This window comes from Dreissena polymorpha, chromosome 1 (assembly GCF_020536995.1).
Source record: "Dreissena polymorpha isolate Duluth1 chromosome 1, UMN_Dpol_1.0, whole genome shotgun sequence".
Lineage (NCBI taxonomy): Eukaryota > Metazoa > Mollusca > Bivalvia > Myida > Dreissenidae > Dreissena > Dreissena polymorpha.
This window is the reverse complement of record NC_068355.1, coordinates 46299640-46315286: the sequence shown is the minus strand read 5'-3', so window position 1 is coordinate 46315286 and position 15647 is coordinate 46299640. Positions and strand designations below refer to the sequence as shown.

General features: G+C 35.6%; 1 protein-coding gene across 1 annotated transcript in view; it reads left to right on the top strand.

Annotated features, from left to right (window-relative positions):
• LOC127865106 (synaptophysin-like) overlaps window positions 1–13762 on the top strand; it is a 39024-nt gene extending 25262 nt beyond the window's left edge. Inside the window, exons 3-6 of the mRNA XM_052405011.1 lie at window positions 3254–3384; window positions 4318–4516; window positions 10752–10946; window positions 11431–13762. Of these exons, the coding sequence (XP_052260971.1) occupies window positions 3254–3384; window positions 4318–4516; window positions 10752–10946; window positions 11431–11571 (666 nt within the window). The 3' untranslated portion in view covers window positions 11572–13762. The remainder of the gene's footprint in view (window positions 1–3253; window positions 3385–4317; window positions 4517–10751; window positions 10947–11430) is intronic.
• The last annotated feature ends 1885 nt before the right edge of the window (window positions 13763–15647 follow it).

The following is a 15647-nucleotide window of genomic DNA, read 5'->3' as shown; positions in this document are numbered from 1 at the left end:
TGCCTAGGATCATGAAACTTCATAGAGACATTGATCATGATTCGCAGATGACCCCTATTGATTTTCAGGTCACTAGGTCAAAGGTCAAGGTCACGGTGACCCAAAGCAGTAAAATGGTTTCCGGATGATAACTCAAGAACGCTTAGGCCTAGGATCATGAAACTTCATGGATACATTGATCATGACTCACAGATAACCCCTAATGATTTTCAGGTCACTAGGTCAAAGGTCAAGGTCACGATCACCCGAAATAGTAAAATGGTTTCAGGATGATAACTCAAGAAAGCTTAGGCCTAGGATCATGAAACTTCATAGGTACATTGATCATAACTCGTAGATGACCCCTATTGATTTTCAGGTCACTAGGTCAAAGGTCATGATGACCCGAAATAGTAAAATGGTTTCCGGATGATAACTTAAGAATGCTTAGGCCTAGGATCATGAAACTTCATAGGTACATTGATCATGACTCGTAGATGACTCCTATTGATTTTCAGGTCACTAGGTCAAAGGTCAAGGTCACGGTGACCCGAAATAGTAAAATGGTTTCCAGATGATAACTCAAGAACGCTTATGCCTAGGATCATGAAACTTCATAGGTACATTTATCTTGACTCGAAGATGACCCCTATTGATTATCAGGTCACTAGGTCAAAGGTCAAGGTCACAGTGCCAAAAAAAGTATTCACACAATGGCTGTCAAGGTCACGGTTACTCAACTTAGAAAAATGGTGTCCTGATGATAATTCAAGAAGGCTTACGCCTAGGATCATGAAACTTCATAGGTACATTGATCATGACTCGCAGATGAAATAATGATGAAACTTGACCAGGATGTTTGTCTGGACAATATCTAGGTCAAGTTTGACATTTGGTAAAGATTGAATGAACCGACTCCTCTCAGGTGAGGGAACTAGGGCCATCTTGGCCCTCTTGTTTTATAACTAGACACATTTGTCAAAGAAAATAAATTTCGAAGCTCTGATAGTATAAGCAGATGGAAAGGGTTTGCAAACATCTGTTTCAGATAGGCGCAAGCCCAGTCAATTAGGTTCTGAACATTGGCAATGTAGTGTTTAATACACACCATAAGTACTGTTAGTTTTCAAATACTGGAAAAGTTTAATTTTTTTTGTCAATTACATGCTTACACACACAATTTTAAATTACAGATGTCTAAAAAGTTAGAGATGCCATGACGTATGTATAGACATGATATTTATTTATATCAAGGAAAGTGCATATGCTTAATAATTTAATTATTGTGTATTTAATTTTAGTGGTTATTGCCATGTATTTTAAAATCTTAAATTCATTTGAAAAAGTTTTACATAAACTTACACCGAGTTTGCATTTTGTCAACCGAGTTCAAAGATTAACACCCCCAAAAATACGAATTGCACCAAAAGATCAAATCTTTAATTTCCTTGGTTTGTCCTTGAATGTTTGTCTTGAACATATTCATGGGTCGTAATTTGTCATAGAGATTACCATAATTGACAACGGTTGACATCATACCGTTATTTGATTTAGAATGTCGTGTGGCGCATTGGGATGTGAACATTGTGTTTTGCACATGGCTATTTAGCCAATTACAACCTGGTTTTATGACCGTCATTCTATTGTAAAAACAAATGTTGTTTTTTTCACTCATTGGATCAAAACTAACAGGTTGGAATTTTTATAATATAAAATGTCCAAAAATTTTGAGAAAAAAATTATGGATGCAATTCTGGAAAATCTGGATATCTAAAAAAGGAGAGTTGCCAAAAATAAAAATAAAAATGCTGAAAATGGGAGTTTTCAAAAGCTTTACAATTCATATTTACTATGGCACTTCTCAGAATGTCAAAGAAATTAAAGCTGACAGCTTTGTTAAAGATGCGTAAGGCAGGCAATTTTCTTTTTCACCCAGTAGTAGTACTGGGTCCATCTGCAAACAAAATCAAACTCTTTGTGTCCATAGCTTTTTTGCGCTCTGCCTGTTCTCAATCTTTCCAAAATTGTATTCGCAATTTTGTTTGAAGCCTCTTGTACAAATTTCATTCATCAAAAGAAGTTGTTAGGCCAAACAAATTATATTCTTAAAAATGACATCAAGCCTTGGAGCACAAATACTTTAAAGATAAAGATTTGCAAAAATTGTTTTTATGAACATTAAACACACCAAAATATCATCAATTGGGTAAGAATTTTCAATGCCAGTGATAGCTTGTGATGCATAATTATAGAGTTAATAAAGTAAATTCTTTATGTTTGTGCGCGGAATAAAATAAATTACAAAAACAAATTTTGGACATTCTTGGCTTAATTTCAAAGGTTGCTGACATTGTTAAGGCCCCGAATTATTAGGATAGTGTCTCAATTCAGTCACACACATCCAGTCTCCAGTGGCACTGTTGTAATCACTGCCTGACTAGAATATATCCCACACTTTGTTAGTGGTATGTACAGATTTCTGGAATAATGAATAACTGTGATGCTAACGATATACATGTACTGATAAATATTGAAGATCTTTATTTAGTTATTTCAAAACACTCTTAAGGTGTTACATTGGGCAAAATACTGCAAAATTAGCCACCAAAATATGACTGTTTGAAAGCATATACCATGTCAGCGTCGTGCTAAAACCTTAACATTGGCTCAAAAATCAAAGTGCTTCCACCTACAACTTTAAAACTTCATATGTACATGCACCTTGATGAGTTCTACACGCCAAACCCATTTTGGGGTCACAAGGTCAAAGGTCAAGGTCACTGTTACCTCTAAAAAAAATAAAAAATTCTGACAAGCTTTCATTTATTCAAAACTGCACCCGTAGCCAAGCGTGGCACTGGTTATGCGTGCTCTTGTTACGCATTTGTAGTCCCTTAGAAAGTTAAATTCAATTAAAGGACGTTGTTACTAGATCCAAGTTTTATTTTAGTTCATACCCTTTGATACCAATGAGCAGCAAACAGCATAAAACCTGAACAGACTGCGAGTTACTTGAAGGCTGTTCTGGTTTTATGCTCTTTGCACATAGCCATTTTCACTTTGCTTTTAATTGGAAAAGAGTTAATAATATTAACCAACCCTCAAAAACATGAGCTGGACTTTTCCGCAGCTGAGCGATATTCTGTTGAGTTATGGGCATGAGGACCAAACATTTCTTTGTTTTAACATGTTAATTTTGTCTAGAAATGCTACTAATAGACCTGAGAAACCCTCAAATGCTGTTTATGAATGCTATTTGTTTTCTGTATTTCAGATCCTCTCTATATTTGCCTTCGCTACCATGACCGGATCAACACTGAAAGTGGCCTTTACTGCAACTTGCCAAATGGATAATAATAAAACAGAGGAACATCCTTTCACTGTCTCTTCATCCTACCCTTACAGGTCAGAAAGGGAACTTGATGATCAAAATTGTCGTTACATTTTACCCTGTGAACATTTTGACTACTTTGTTGAGCTGTGTTTAGCCACTATGTGCATAGTTACATAAGTATTATTGATGGGAATGACATCATTAAACAGATGTGTATTTTGTCATGTGTTTATAAAATACACAATTTTTTTAGAATCTTGTTTGATATGATATTTGCTAAGTGTGAACAAATACCCTACAGGTGTAACACAAAATAAATATCTTTACTGTGAACATGAGAATGTTCACAATTTGAGAATTTGAAGCCTTGCTAAAGAAGACACATTGGTACTTATGATTTCAAAAAATTAAACAGATTGTTACTGCACCCAACAATTTTTGTTAATGGAAGATGTCCACTATACAACCCTGTTAAGTTGGACACCAATGTACATTGACGTTGACCTTGCCTTATGTTCTCTCTTCCCTGGCTGAAGTAAATGCCATCCTGTTTAGGTCATAAGTAATGAATTAAATGCCATCCTGTTTAGGTCATACACCCAGTAATTAAAAATGGATTAAACTATTGTTCTAACATTTTTAAAGCTTTTACATATATATTTTGGTTTATTAATATGTTATTGCATTTACAATATTATAAAAACAGACGTCTATTTCAAGCTGTTCAAAGTTCTTTGGACCAAAACAGTAAAACATAGGAGAATCCAGATACATGATTGAAGTTTTTTAGCCTTGTTCTAGGAAAGCTTGACTTAATGTATGTGGGTAGTGTGTCATCCCAGATTAGCCTGTGCAGTCTGCTAAAGCTAATCAGGGAAGACTCTTTCAGCCTTCACTGAGTTTCGCTAAGAAAACCTTACTTCAAACTACTTTCATAAAGCCCCGTTTTCCCAGAATGAGGCTCATTGACTTGTAATATGTCGAAGCCATGATTTCCCCTGCAGACTAGAGGATGCCAAGTACGGCCAATATGTCTGCAATGAGAGCCACCCCCAGGACCAAGGACTGCTGCAGGGGGCGGCCAGCGCGGCCCAGTTCTACGTGTTTGTGGGGGTCATGGTGTTCCTGTACTGCCTTGCTGCTCTCATCCTGTACATCTTCTTTGACCAGACCTACAGGAAGCACAACGCCTGCACAATTGGTGTAAGGACATGCCAGGCTAATTTATTCTGTGCCCTTTGACTTTGTGCCACTCAGATACACACTTTGACCTGCCTGTAGTCCTTTAGAAAATCTAATTAAATTTTAGACCTTTCTTACCAGATTCAAATTTTGAAGCCATCATTTTCAACCCTAAGATACTGATAAGCAGCAAACAGCATAAAACCTGAACAGACTGCGAGTTACACGCTGACAGTTCTGGTTTTATGCTGTGACAGTTTTGGTTTTATGCTGGTTGCATGTAGCCTTTTTTGCTTCGCTTCTTAGCGGGAAAGGGTTACATTTGTGACATATGTTAAATGTGTTGTTGAACTTTATTTTACCATAATTTTATTTAAAAGCAAAATTATTCTACCAGGGTTTTTTTTTTAGAAAAAGGGGAAGACGCTGGACGCTGGGTAAAAGGGGAAAATAGAGCGCGAAAGAGACATATTTGGGGAAAAAATAAAAACTGTTCATTTCAATGTCTATAACTCACCTACAGACTTCAGGTTGTTTTTTTTTAGAAAAAGAGGCATGTCTCTGACCTTTTTGTTCTTAAACACATGAACAAGTATGATATTTAAGTCAAAGTCCTAAATAAAGTTGCAGGGGTAGATCTAATAATGGGAAATATTTTCAACTGGGGCCGGGGGACGATGTCAATATTGTGATTACAATTTCATGATAAATGGGTAGATGATTTAGATCTGCTACAGTATTGGAAGGGAAAGGTGTGGCAGCTGCCTATTGTGTACTTTCACTTTCATAAATGTTCGATGTTGATTACATGTACCTCCGAATCCTGCTGGGTTTCAACGGTTTTTGATGATTCATTCTTAAAAAATGCGTCGACACAATAAATATTTTGCGAGTCCAAACGTTTTATTTTGTTTGTGTATGAACGTCAATTGTGAGACTTTTTTTCTGTTTTAAAGTTTATATCTTGGCTTTCACATAACCCGGATGAAAATTCGACTGGTTTCCGGTAATTAATTGATGAAACACCTTTCTCGCGCAAGAACGGAATCCAGTAAAATAGTCACATGATTAATACGATTAGTTGCCCGGTTTCCATGACGTAATTTAAGAGCTATATTTAGAATCACTGGTATTCCCAGATTTGAGTGTTCGTCGGGAGAGAGAGAGAGCGAGATCGTTGTACATGGTACAAATTGGATAAGTGTCGACTTCCCAAAAGAAAAAAACATTTCTTTGAGGTTAAAATATTTTGGTGAAAAATTATATTTTTGGAGGGAAAATTGTATTTTTAGGGGAAAAATTCTGGTAGGGGAAGACGCCGAATATCAGCGTCACTTTCTTATTAAAAAAACCCCTGTCTACTATATTTTTTAAACAGGTCTGTGTTATAAAAATGATCATGCTTGTTTTGTTTAAACCTATTTATAGAAGCTCACTGTAATCAAAAGCTTGAAATGCTCTCAAGTCCATTTCCTGGGTAGAATCAGTAACTGGTGTTTTTAGGGGAGATCTATAGAATGCTTGCATGGTAGGGATTGATCTCATGCCCCCTTAGTTGTTAGGACGACATCATCTTCACTATTTTCATGGCTGCCTTGATCATAGGTGTTTGAAAGTCTAGTAGAATGCAATCATATATATTATTTCTAAACTTTAATTTTGTTAATTTTTTTTTGGTAATGTGAAAACGAAATTTGCTGTACCTGCTATATCAAAATTTACTTGACTGCATTCCATAAAAACCACTTATGAATTGTGCAGGGATAACTTGAAGGATGTTCTCTCTGTTGCAATTACTTGCAAGTTAGATTTAGCAAAATTAGCCAAAGTTATTTTCAGGAACTGGTAAATTATTTATGAAGTGCTGGGCCCATTAAATGCTGTCGGTTTTTGAGTGATTGGTATCACCTAGAGTAGTCAATTCTCAAGTATAGTTTGCATTTCTGGTAAAGTGTTAGTTTGCCTGTTTACAAGGTGGGAAATAGCTAGTAGCAAATTTATATGATGCACATAGACTCCTTGGTATTCATGGGCTGTTTGTTGTACATTGGTTCCTTGATATACATGGGTTGTTTGTTGTACATTGGTTCCTTGGTATACATGGGCTGTTTGTTGTACATTGGCTTCTTGCCTTTTCTTGGTATACATGGGTTGTTTGTTGTACATTGGCTCCTTGGTATACATGGGCTGTTTGTTGTACATTGGCTCCTTGGTATACATGGGCTGTTTGTTGTACATTGGCTTCTTGGTATACATGGGTTGTTATCCACCGCCATAGGCGGAGCCATATCTTGGAAGTGCTTTGGCGGATTTCATTGAAACTTGGTATGAGTATATATATGGATAAGAGGATGATGCATGCCAAATGGCATTGTACACCATCTGATAATAACAGAGTTATGGCCCTTTGTATCTTGAAAAAATGCTTTTTTGTGTCCGGAGCCATATCTTGGAAGTGCTTTGGCGGATTTCATTGAAACTTGGTATGAGTATATATATGGATAAGAGGATGATGCACGCCAAATGGCATTGTACAACATTGGATAATAAAGGAGTTATGGCCCTTTGTATCTTGAAAAAATGCTTTTTTTGTGAGTCCGGAGAAATATCTTGGAAGTGCATTGACGGATTTCATTGAAACTTGGTATGAGAATATATATGGATAAGAGGATGATGCACATTGGCGTTGTCCATCCGTCCAGAAAACTTTTGTGTCCAGAAGTATATTGGCGGGGAATATCAATTCAATGAATTTGCTTGTTATCCCCTGCCATAGGCGGAGGGATATTGTTTTGGCGTTGTCCGTCCGCCTGTCTTTCCGTCCGTTCGTCCTGCACTTTTGTGTCCGGAGCCATATCTTGGAAGTGCTTTGGCGGATTTCAATGATACTTGGTATGAGTATATATATGGATAAGAGGATGATGCACGCCTAATGGCATTGTACACCATCTGTTAATAACAGCAGGCTGTCAAGTGGTCATACTTTTTCCTACTATTTCCTACTATTTCCTACTTTTTCATCAGGATCCTACTTTTTCCTATTTTTTTACCAAATCTTCCTACTATTCCTACTTTTTCATTTTCAATTGAGAATATTTTTTTTAAAGAGTTTATTTAGTAAACTTGCAGTATGAATGAATCTATGGCATGACTGTATCCCTGTTAATTTGCGTTCATCTAGATGAGACCTGACAATTAACCCTCAAACAAACCCATGCTGACTGTCTGCTAGCACCTCTTCAGGATGCATAAATATTTATTTCTTATGTAACTTTTGAAATTATTGACAATTTTTTTTTAAGTAACAATAGTGCCTTGTTTACTTCCTTAGCATTTGTTCACTGCAGACTTCACTACCTTACACAGTTCCCAGTGATGCAAGAGCTGAGGGAGCCCATTGTTTATTCCAGTTTTATTTTGTTTCCATTGACAACAATTTGACCAAACCTTATGCATGTTTACATGATATTGCTGTTTGGAATATAGAGATATAGAGATACCATGTATTGTATGAGTGGTTTTGTAATATGGAATTTATAACACAAGTTATTGGAAAAAGATAAAACTGATGCTTTGCCGAGTTTTCATCATTTACAAATATAATGTAATAAATTCTGTATTACATGACAACGGATATGATGTTCTATTGATATCATAGGTACATCATGTTTAGTAATTAAAGATAAATGCACAGAGCCTAAATGCCCTGATACATTTTTATGCTCCAGGTAGGGTGGTATATAGCAGTTGTACTGTTAGTCCGTTTGTCTGTCTGTCTGTCTGTCTGTGTGTCCGTCCGAGAACTTTAATATGGGCCATAACTTCTGCAATATTAAAGATAGCAACTTGATATTTGGCATGCATATGTATCTCATGAAGCTACACATTTTGAGTGGTGAAAGGTGAAGGTCATCCTTCAAGGTCAAAAGTAAAAAAAATACAATCCAAGGAAAGTAATAAGCTTTAAAAGGGAGATAATTTCTAAACCTGCCAAATGATATATTGAAATTTTATTTCAAAGCGGCGCAATAGTGGGCATTGTGTTTCTGACAAACACAATTCTTGTCTAATGATGCCATAGCTAGTGAGGTAACTTCAAGGTGTTAAAGCGTAGTATTAAAATTACTTAACAGCATTATTACACTCCCGCGAAGTCATCAATAATGTAAAAACCATTATTTGAAACTGGAATTAACAATGTAGTGCAACTGTTTCATTGCCCAATCAATGATGTCATAAAAGATGTCAGGTGATAAGGTCCTATCTCCAGTTGCAAAATCTGCTCTGCAATGACCAGTCATTTTGAATGTAACTTAAGTTATTATAACTGCACCCTATTGTCAATTTAAAGGTTTCACAATGTAGCTGTAGCAGAGCATTGACACTGCTTTATATACTAGTATTAATCTTGAACAACAAGTTGGTGTATCACTAAATAAATTTGGTCTTCTGCTTAAGGATATAACATACACAATATATTACCATTTTTATATCGATACACAGAAGACCTCTAACCACTTATTTGATGATACACCAAAATGAACAGCATCTAATTTTACTTCTTTATCAGGGTAGCTTTGCTTGAAACTTAATTATCATAGATACACTATAAGTGCTAAAATGCCTAGTGGGAAAACAAAGTTTAACCCTTCATGGATGAAAAAGTTGGACAACAGTGGAAAAACACTTGAATCATGGTGCAAGAGAGATACCGGCAATGAGTTTGCAAGATATTATACTGTCTGAATGAAGTCCATCTTGTTGTAATTCTGGTGCTAATCAACTGATAAGTCATGCAGATGGATAAAAACACAAGGAAAACATGAAATACATGCATGATAATTCACAAAAGCGTGGAAGTGCCCCAAAGCCAAGCAGCTCTCAGGGTGGTGGGGATAAATCTATCTGTATGCAAGTACAACCATCACACAAGGAACAGATACAAAAGGCTGAAATCTTCTGGGCCCTTAAGGTAGCTTCAAGTGGGTATCCATACAGAACATGTGATGGCACTCCTGCTCTGTTTCAAGCTATGTTTCCTGGACCTGTGTCTAAAAAATTAGTATTATGTATTCCTACTTTTGAGGGAAAAGTTCCTACTTTTTCCTAATTTTTTCCTACTTTTCTTGCAAAAGTAGTTCCTATTTTTTCCTACTTTTTGAAAAAAGGTCACTTGACAGCCTGTAACAGATTTATGGCCCTTTGTATCTTGGAAAAATGCTTTTTTGTGTCCAGAGCCATATCTTGGAAGTGCTTTGGCGGATTTCATTGAAACTTGGTAAGAGTATATATATGGATAAGAGGATGATGCACGCAAAATGGCATTGTACACCATTGGATAATAAAGGAGTTATGGCACTTTGTATCTTGAAAAAATGCTTGTTTGAGTGTCAAATATAACACTTTTGTGTCCAGAAGCATATTGGCGGGGGATATCAATTCAACGAATTTGCTTGTTTGTTGTACATTGGTTCCTTGGTATACATGGGCTGTTTGTTGTACATTGGCTTCTTGGTATACATGGGTTGTTTGTTGTACATTGGCTCCTTGGTATACGTGGGCTGTTTGTTGTATATTGGCTCCTTGGTATACATGGGCTGTTTGATGCGCATAGACTTCTTGATATACATGGACTGTTTGTTGTAAATTGGCTCCTTGGTATACATGGGCTGTGTGTTGTACATTGGTGTACTTTGGCTCTTTGATGTTCATTTGCTTATTGATGTACATTTGATAACTGGTATGGATTGGTTCATTGGTGTACTTTTATGAACATTTACGATGGGTGTACATTTGCTCATCAACATACATTGGTATCCATTTGGCCATTGGCATACATTCGAGAGGTATGTGCATTTAATTCTGGTAAAACAGCTAACCCATGAAAAGCACGAGTAGCTTTACTTACAGCCATGATATGACACAGATACTGTTGACAAAAAAAAAATATTTGCATCAACAAAGCATGAAAACAAAAAGGACTGTTCTGGATAATTGATGTACTGTATGTACAAATTCACCAATTGATTCTTAGACTTCAGTCTAAGAATAAAGAATATCCTTAAAATTGTAGTATTCAAAATTATTATGTTCTTTATTTTTTGGTCTAACTTGACATGAAAAACCTTAAATTACATCATTCTTTATGCTTCTGACACTAGCAACATTGATAGCTGGAATCTATTCAAACTCTGAAATAAGATTTCTTTGTCTAGGAATGGGTTGTTTAAAACATGCCCAATTTGTCCTCCTTCAGGACCTGATTGTAAGCGGTGTGATCACCCTGCTCTGGCTGATCAGCTCCTCAGCCTGGGCGTCTGGGGTCACTGACCTCAAGTACTACACGGACCTGGCACAGTGCGGCTACTTCAGTCACCTCCATGAGTGTGCTGCACCCAACTCCTGCTCACAGACACTCAACGCAAACTTTGCTAGCCTGAATGTGTCAATTGTATGCTAGTTTTTTTTTACAAATCTCTGTTTTACCACATGACCAGAGTCATGAGTAGTGGGTCTTATTTCGTATTAGGCCAGAGTAGCTCCAGGCCGGCCTGACCATCAGGGCAGTCTTGTCAAAAGCTACGCTCTCCGATAACAAGATACATAAGGTTTCATGGTCTCATTTGCGGCTTGTGTAGCTACTGACCACACTGTGCGCATGGGCAGACTGGTCTGGACCTTTATGGAAGCTTATGGAATAAGGATCAATTTCACATGACACTGGTTATATATTGTTATATTTGTTTTCTCACTATCTGTTACAAATGAAAATAGTATGCTTCAATTTAATTATTTTCATTAATATGTCGTTTGATATTTTTAAGAATGTTAATTATCAGTATATTTAAACTATAAAATGTATTATATTAAATAAATGAACAAGGCATGATTTCAGCATGTTTCCTTTTTTGTATCTTTTTTCATGTATTTTTTAGATATTTGGCTTCCTGAACATGTTGGTGTGGGCAGGCAACGTGTGGTTTGCCTACAAGGAGACCCCCTGGCACAAGGTGACCCAGTCCAAGGCCACGCCCCCTGGCTCCTCCCCTGGCCCTACCGACCAGCAGAGGATCTAGAAGCCCGGACACGCCCATCTGACACGCTCACCTGGTCAGGAGATGGGTGGGGCTGCAGGCAAGAATGCTGGCGTCTAGAAAATAGTGTTTGCAATTAGAAACGAATTGAAATTTATTTAAAAATTGGAATGTGGCATCATTGTGTGATGTAGAATATTGAATGTCATTTGTAATTGAGTAGGTGAATCAGTTGCTGCCAATCTATTAGAATAACCATGATCTTGCTTTGCATACGAAACAACTTTAAAAGAATAATTTCTGGTGGCCAGGTTTTTTTATATACTTGTTAGAATATTTTGTTTAAAATTTTACAATTTGCTTGTTGTTTTTGGTCCTAAATGTAGTTTCCTTAAAATAATGCTTATATAACTGAAAAAGCTTAATTAAAAAATGAGTTGCACTTGTGTTGCCTTAATTCCTGGACACAAATTTCTGATACCGGTTTAAGGATCCAAATAAAAAGCATCCAAAATACAAAAGGCATTTGTATGATATAATTTAAAAAGCACAAGGATTTTACCACTAAACTAAAAGACATGTTACTATTGAATAATGTGTGTGTTCAATATTACAAGATTCTCAGAATAAGTCAAACAGCTGATTTCTGTGTGTGTCTGTGGATCATAGTTTCACATGTATCATATTGCATCACACTTTGATGTAGTTTCATGTGCTGAATTTATGTTTATTTATATAATTATAAAAATATGCAGTTGTATAATTATTAATTAATTTGCAGTTTAGCATGTTTAACATAAAAAAAATTGTGTGGTGAAATGCTTTGAGCCATTTATGATGACCTTGGCATGCAACTTTTTAAAACATTTCAATTTAATTGTGTGAGCTTTAAAATAATTGATAACTCAATGTACAAGAAAAACCAGGATTTACCATCTTTTTAGAAGAATTTGATTTTTTATTTATGTAACAACAAATGTTTTGGGTAAATATGTAAATATATTATATGTAACAACACATTTTTTAGCTAAATTATGAGTTGGTTTATTGAACATTAAATTGAACATCAAAAAAAGTTTTAAAATGATCTTTGTAAATGTATACATTTGTTTAATTTTTTTGGTCCTTTGCATCATTCTAGATTATGTGAGTGTTGTGGAAATATAATATATTTATCTTCATATGATATTTATTATTTAATATGCAATTAATCTAAAACTGTTTAGTTCATTACTAAAATATTAATCAAATTCTATTTAAATTACTATTTGTATACACATTTGTAAAATTTTAGTTCAGATTTTTACATAGCTGTCACCTTTTAGCATACTTTACTGGTTATGAAATAATATAAGTTCATAAATGATCATAAACAAGTATTAAAGGGTTAGTTTTGGATTAATAATTAAAGTTTAATAATTTATTTAATTAGTTTTTATAGAATTTTAACCCTTTCCTCTCAGAAGCAAAGAGAAAATGGCAAACAGCATAAAACCAGAACAGCCTGCGAGCAACTCGCAGTCTGTTCAGGTTTTATGCTGTTTACTGCTCATCAGTATCTAAGGGTTGAAAATGAGGCCTTTATACTTGAATCTAGTAAGAAAGGTCTTTAATTAAATGTAACTTTCTTATGGACTACACATGTGTAAAAATACGTATCTAAGTGGTCAAGCGTAAAAAGGACATATTGGGTTATGGACTAAAAATAAATATCTTCAACAATCACTTTTCTGTGACTATGGGTAATTAAAACATACAGATGCTACATTTCAAACAAAGAGGAATAACTTCTGTTACATATTTCCATTTCAAACTGATGGAAACAAGAGAACAATGAGTAATAATACTAAATGGTCTGCACCGTTTGTGATAAAAAGTGTCAAGTCATCAGAAAAATCATAAAACAAATCAAGACTTTTGTTATTCTAAAAGACTTGCCATTTACTCATCAAAGGTTTTTCTCTTGAGGCCTTGCTACAATTCTACTTGCAGCCATACTTTATTTGATTGTTGATTATTTTGCATTCCATTGATGTTGTGTCCAGTTGTGGATTTATTGTTGTTGATGCTTTATTGATTGAAAACCAAATAAGTTAAAATCCTAAAACCTATTGTTATATTTGTTTTCTGAATATGCATATTTATATTGGTGTGATTATGTATAATTTGGTAAAAGTTAGAGTTTTGCAATGTGTATAGAAGTTGTTTTTGTAAAATTAAATGATAAAATCCATGTGTGTGTACTTTGTATACCCAAAATAAACATTAACATTCATTTATAGTTTATGATTGTAAATATAAATTTTATTTACAAAATGTCTTACAAAAATGTGCTTAAGGGTTCTTCCGTATTTAAAGTAAAATAAGTTGTGAAATATCCAATATTTTTTTCTACAAATTAGCTTCAGGAATTCGAGCATACAGGTTTTGAAGTACTTACAAGACATGTTCGCTGAAGCTTACCCCGAATCAGAAGTCATTCAGGGTTGTGACATATTTTTGTCATGTTATAAATAAATCACTTTGTACCTTGTGAAGGGAATCAATGTATTTACAGGTGAATCAATATTCATTAGGTGTGTTTAGACAGCATTTTGTCAAATATTTCCTGTATATATGTTTGAGAAGTAGCCATCAATTTAATAATGCTGCCCATTTTAGTCAGTTCTACATTACAAAGCATATTTAGGGATTTTTTATGGTGATTGTAGATCATCTGTCAAATCCTGGTACACTGCCATGGGATTTTTCTCCATTACTTTATGTCATGCAATGTTGGAAAATATCAAAAGCAACAGTTATTGTAGCCAGATTATACATATTTCATTAATGTGCCAGCCTTGGTTGGTGTCCACTGTGCTGCACATAGGACAGCACTTGCCACATCTCAGGCAGCCAGGGACATTCTTGAAATGCACCAGTATTCCAGAACAGTGTCCAAAATATTCAGATACTCAAGCAACACAGCATTACGATCAAACAGACTTTGGGAAATTCAGTCTATCCTGAATTTGCCAGAGCTGAAGTTCGCACAAGTACTTTCTGTTCGACGGCTGAGTATGGAGGCAGCAGTCGAGGCAATTTACAGCTCGTATCCAGCTCGCATAATCTTCCTGGAATATGAAGCAACGCAGGATGCAGCTGCCAGAGATCATTTCTAGAAGTCAACCAGTTTCGGTTTATAGCCCTGATCCACCTCATGATGGACTAGCTGCCATTCATGGGTCGTCTCAAAGAATTTTCAATCAGACACTCGGGACTTTAGTAGTGTTCGGCCATTGGTTTTAAGTGCATGCAACAGTCTATGTGACCCGACAGAGGTGGAATGTGTATTCACTAGCAAGTTACATACATTTGTGGAAAATAAGGACGGACAGATGGTATACAACAGGCCAGTTAAAGAGGTTAATGCAAAGCAAGCTCTTTTTTAGGGTTAAACGCTTGTGTAAGAAAATATAAACCTAGCTTGAATTTAGCACAAATTATCCCGCCATATCACAAGCAAAGCTAACGTTGTGTTCATATTCAATGAATTTTCGAACATGTTCAGGGATCAGGGATAACTATGTGTTAGAAGGTTTTGAGAACAGTGACCAGGAAGATGAAGACGACAATGCCAGTTTCACCTCGGATAATCGATATTACCAACCACAGAAGAATCTATTGGATGGCGTGGCACCCGCCTTTTTTATTACTATCATTGAAAATCAGGAAGACCAATTTCAGGACACTGAGGTGATATGTGCCATGAATGTTCTTGTTCCGGACAACATTAAATGAGAATCTGTGCCAGATTAAAATAAACTAAGCACTCCATTAAAAAGCTATCTATTTAAATCTATATATAATTTAAGCTCTCTTTATACTAGGCTCTCTATGAACAAATCTTTCCATTTAGGTTACATTACACTAAATCATTGTGTATCCCTCCGTGGTCCATTCGAAAGTAGTGCCTATTTCTAAAGAGTTCCTTTTCTCTTCTTGAATATAAGCCATTTAACAATGTGAGACATGTCTTTTGTGGTTATTTGTAATATCCTGTATGTGTCTGGAGTACTTTGATGCCTTGGATTGGAAGCTAACTTAAAAGATGAACTTTTGAGGGTGTGTTTTCTATT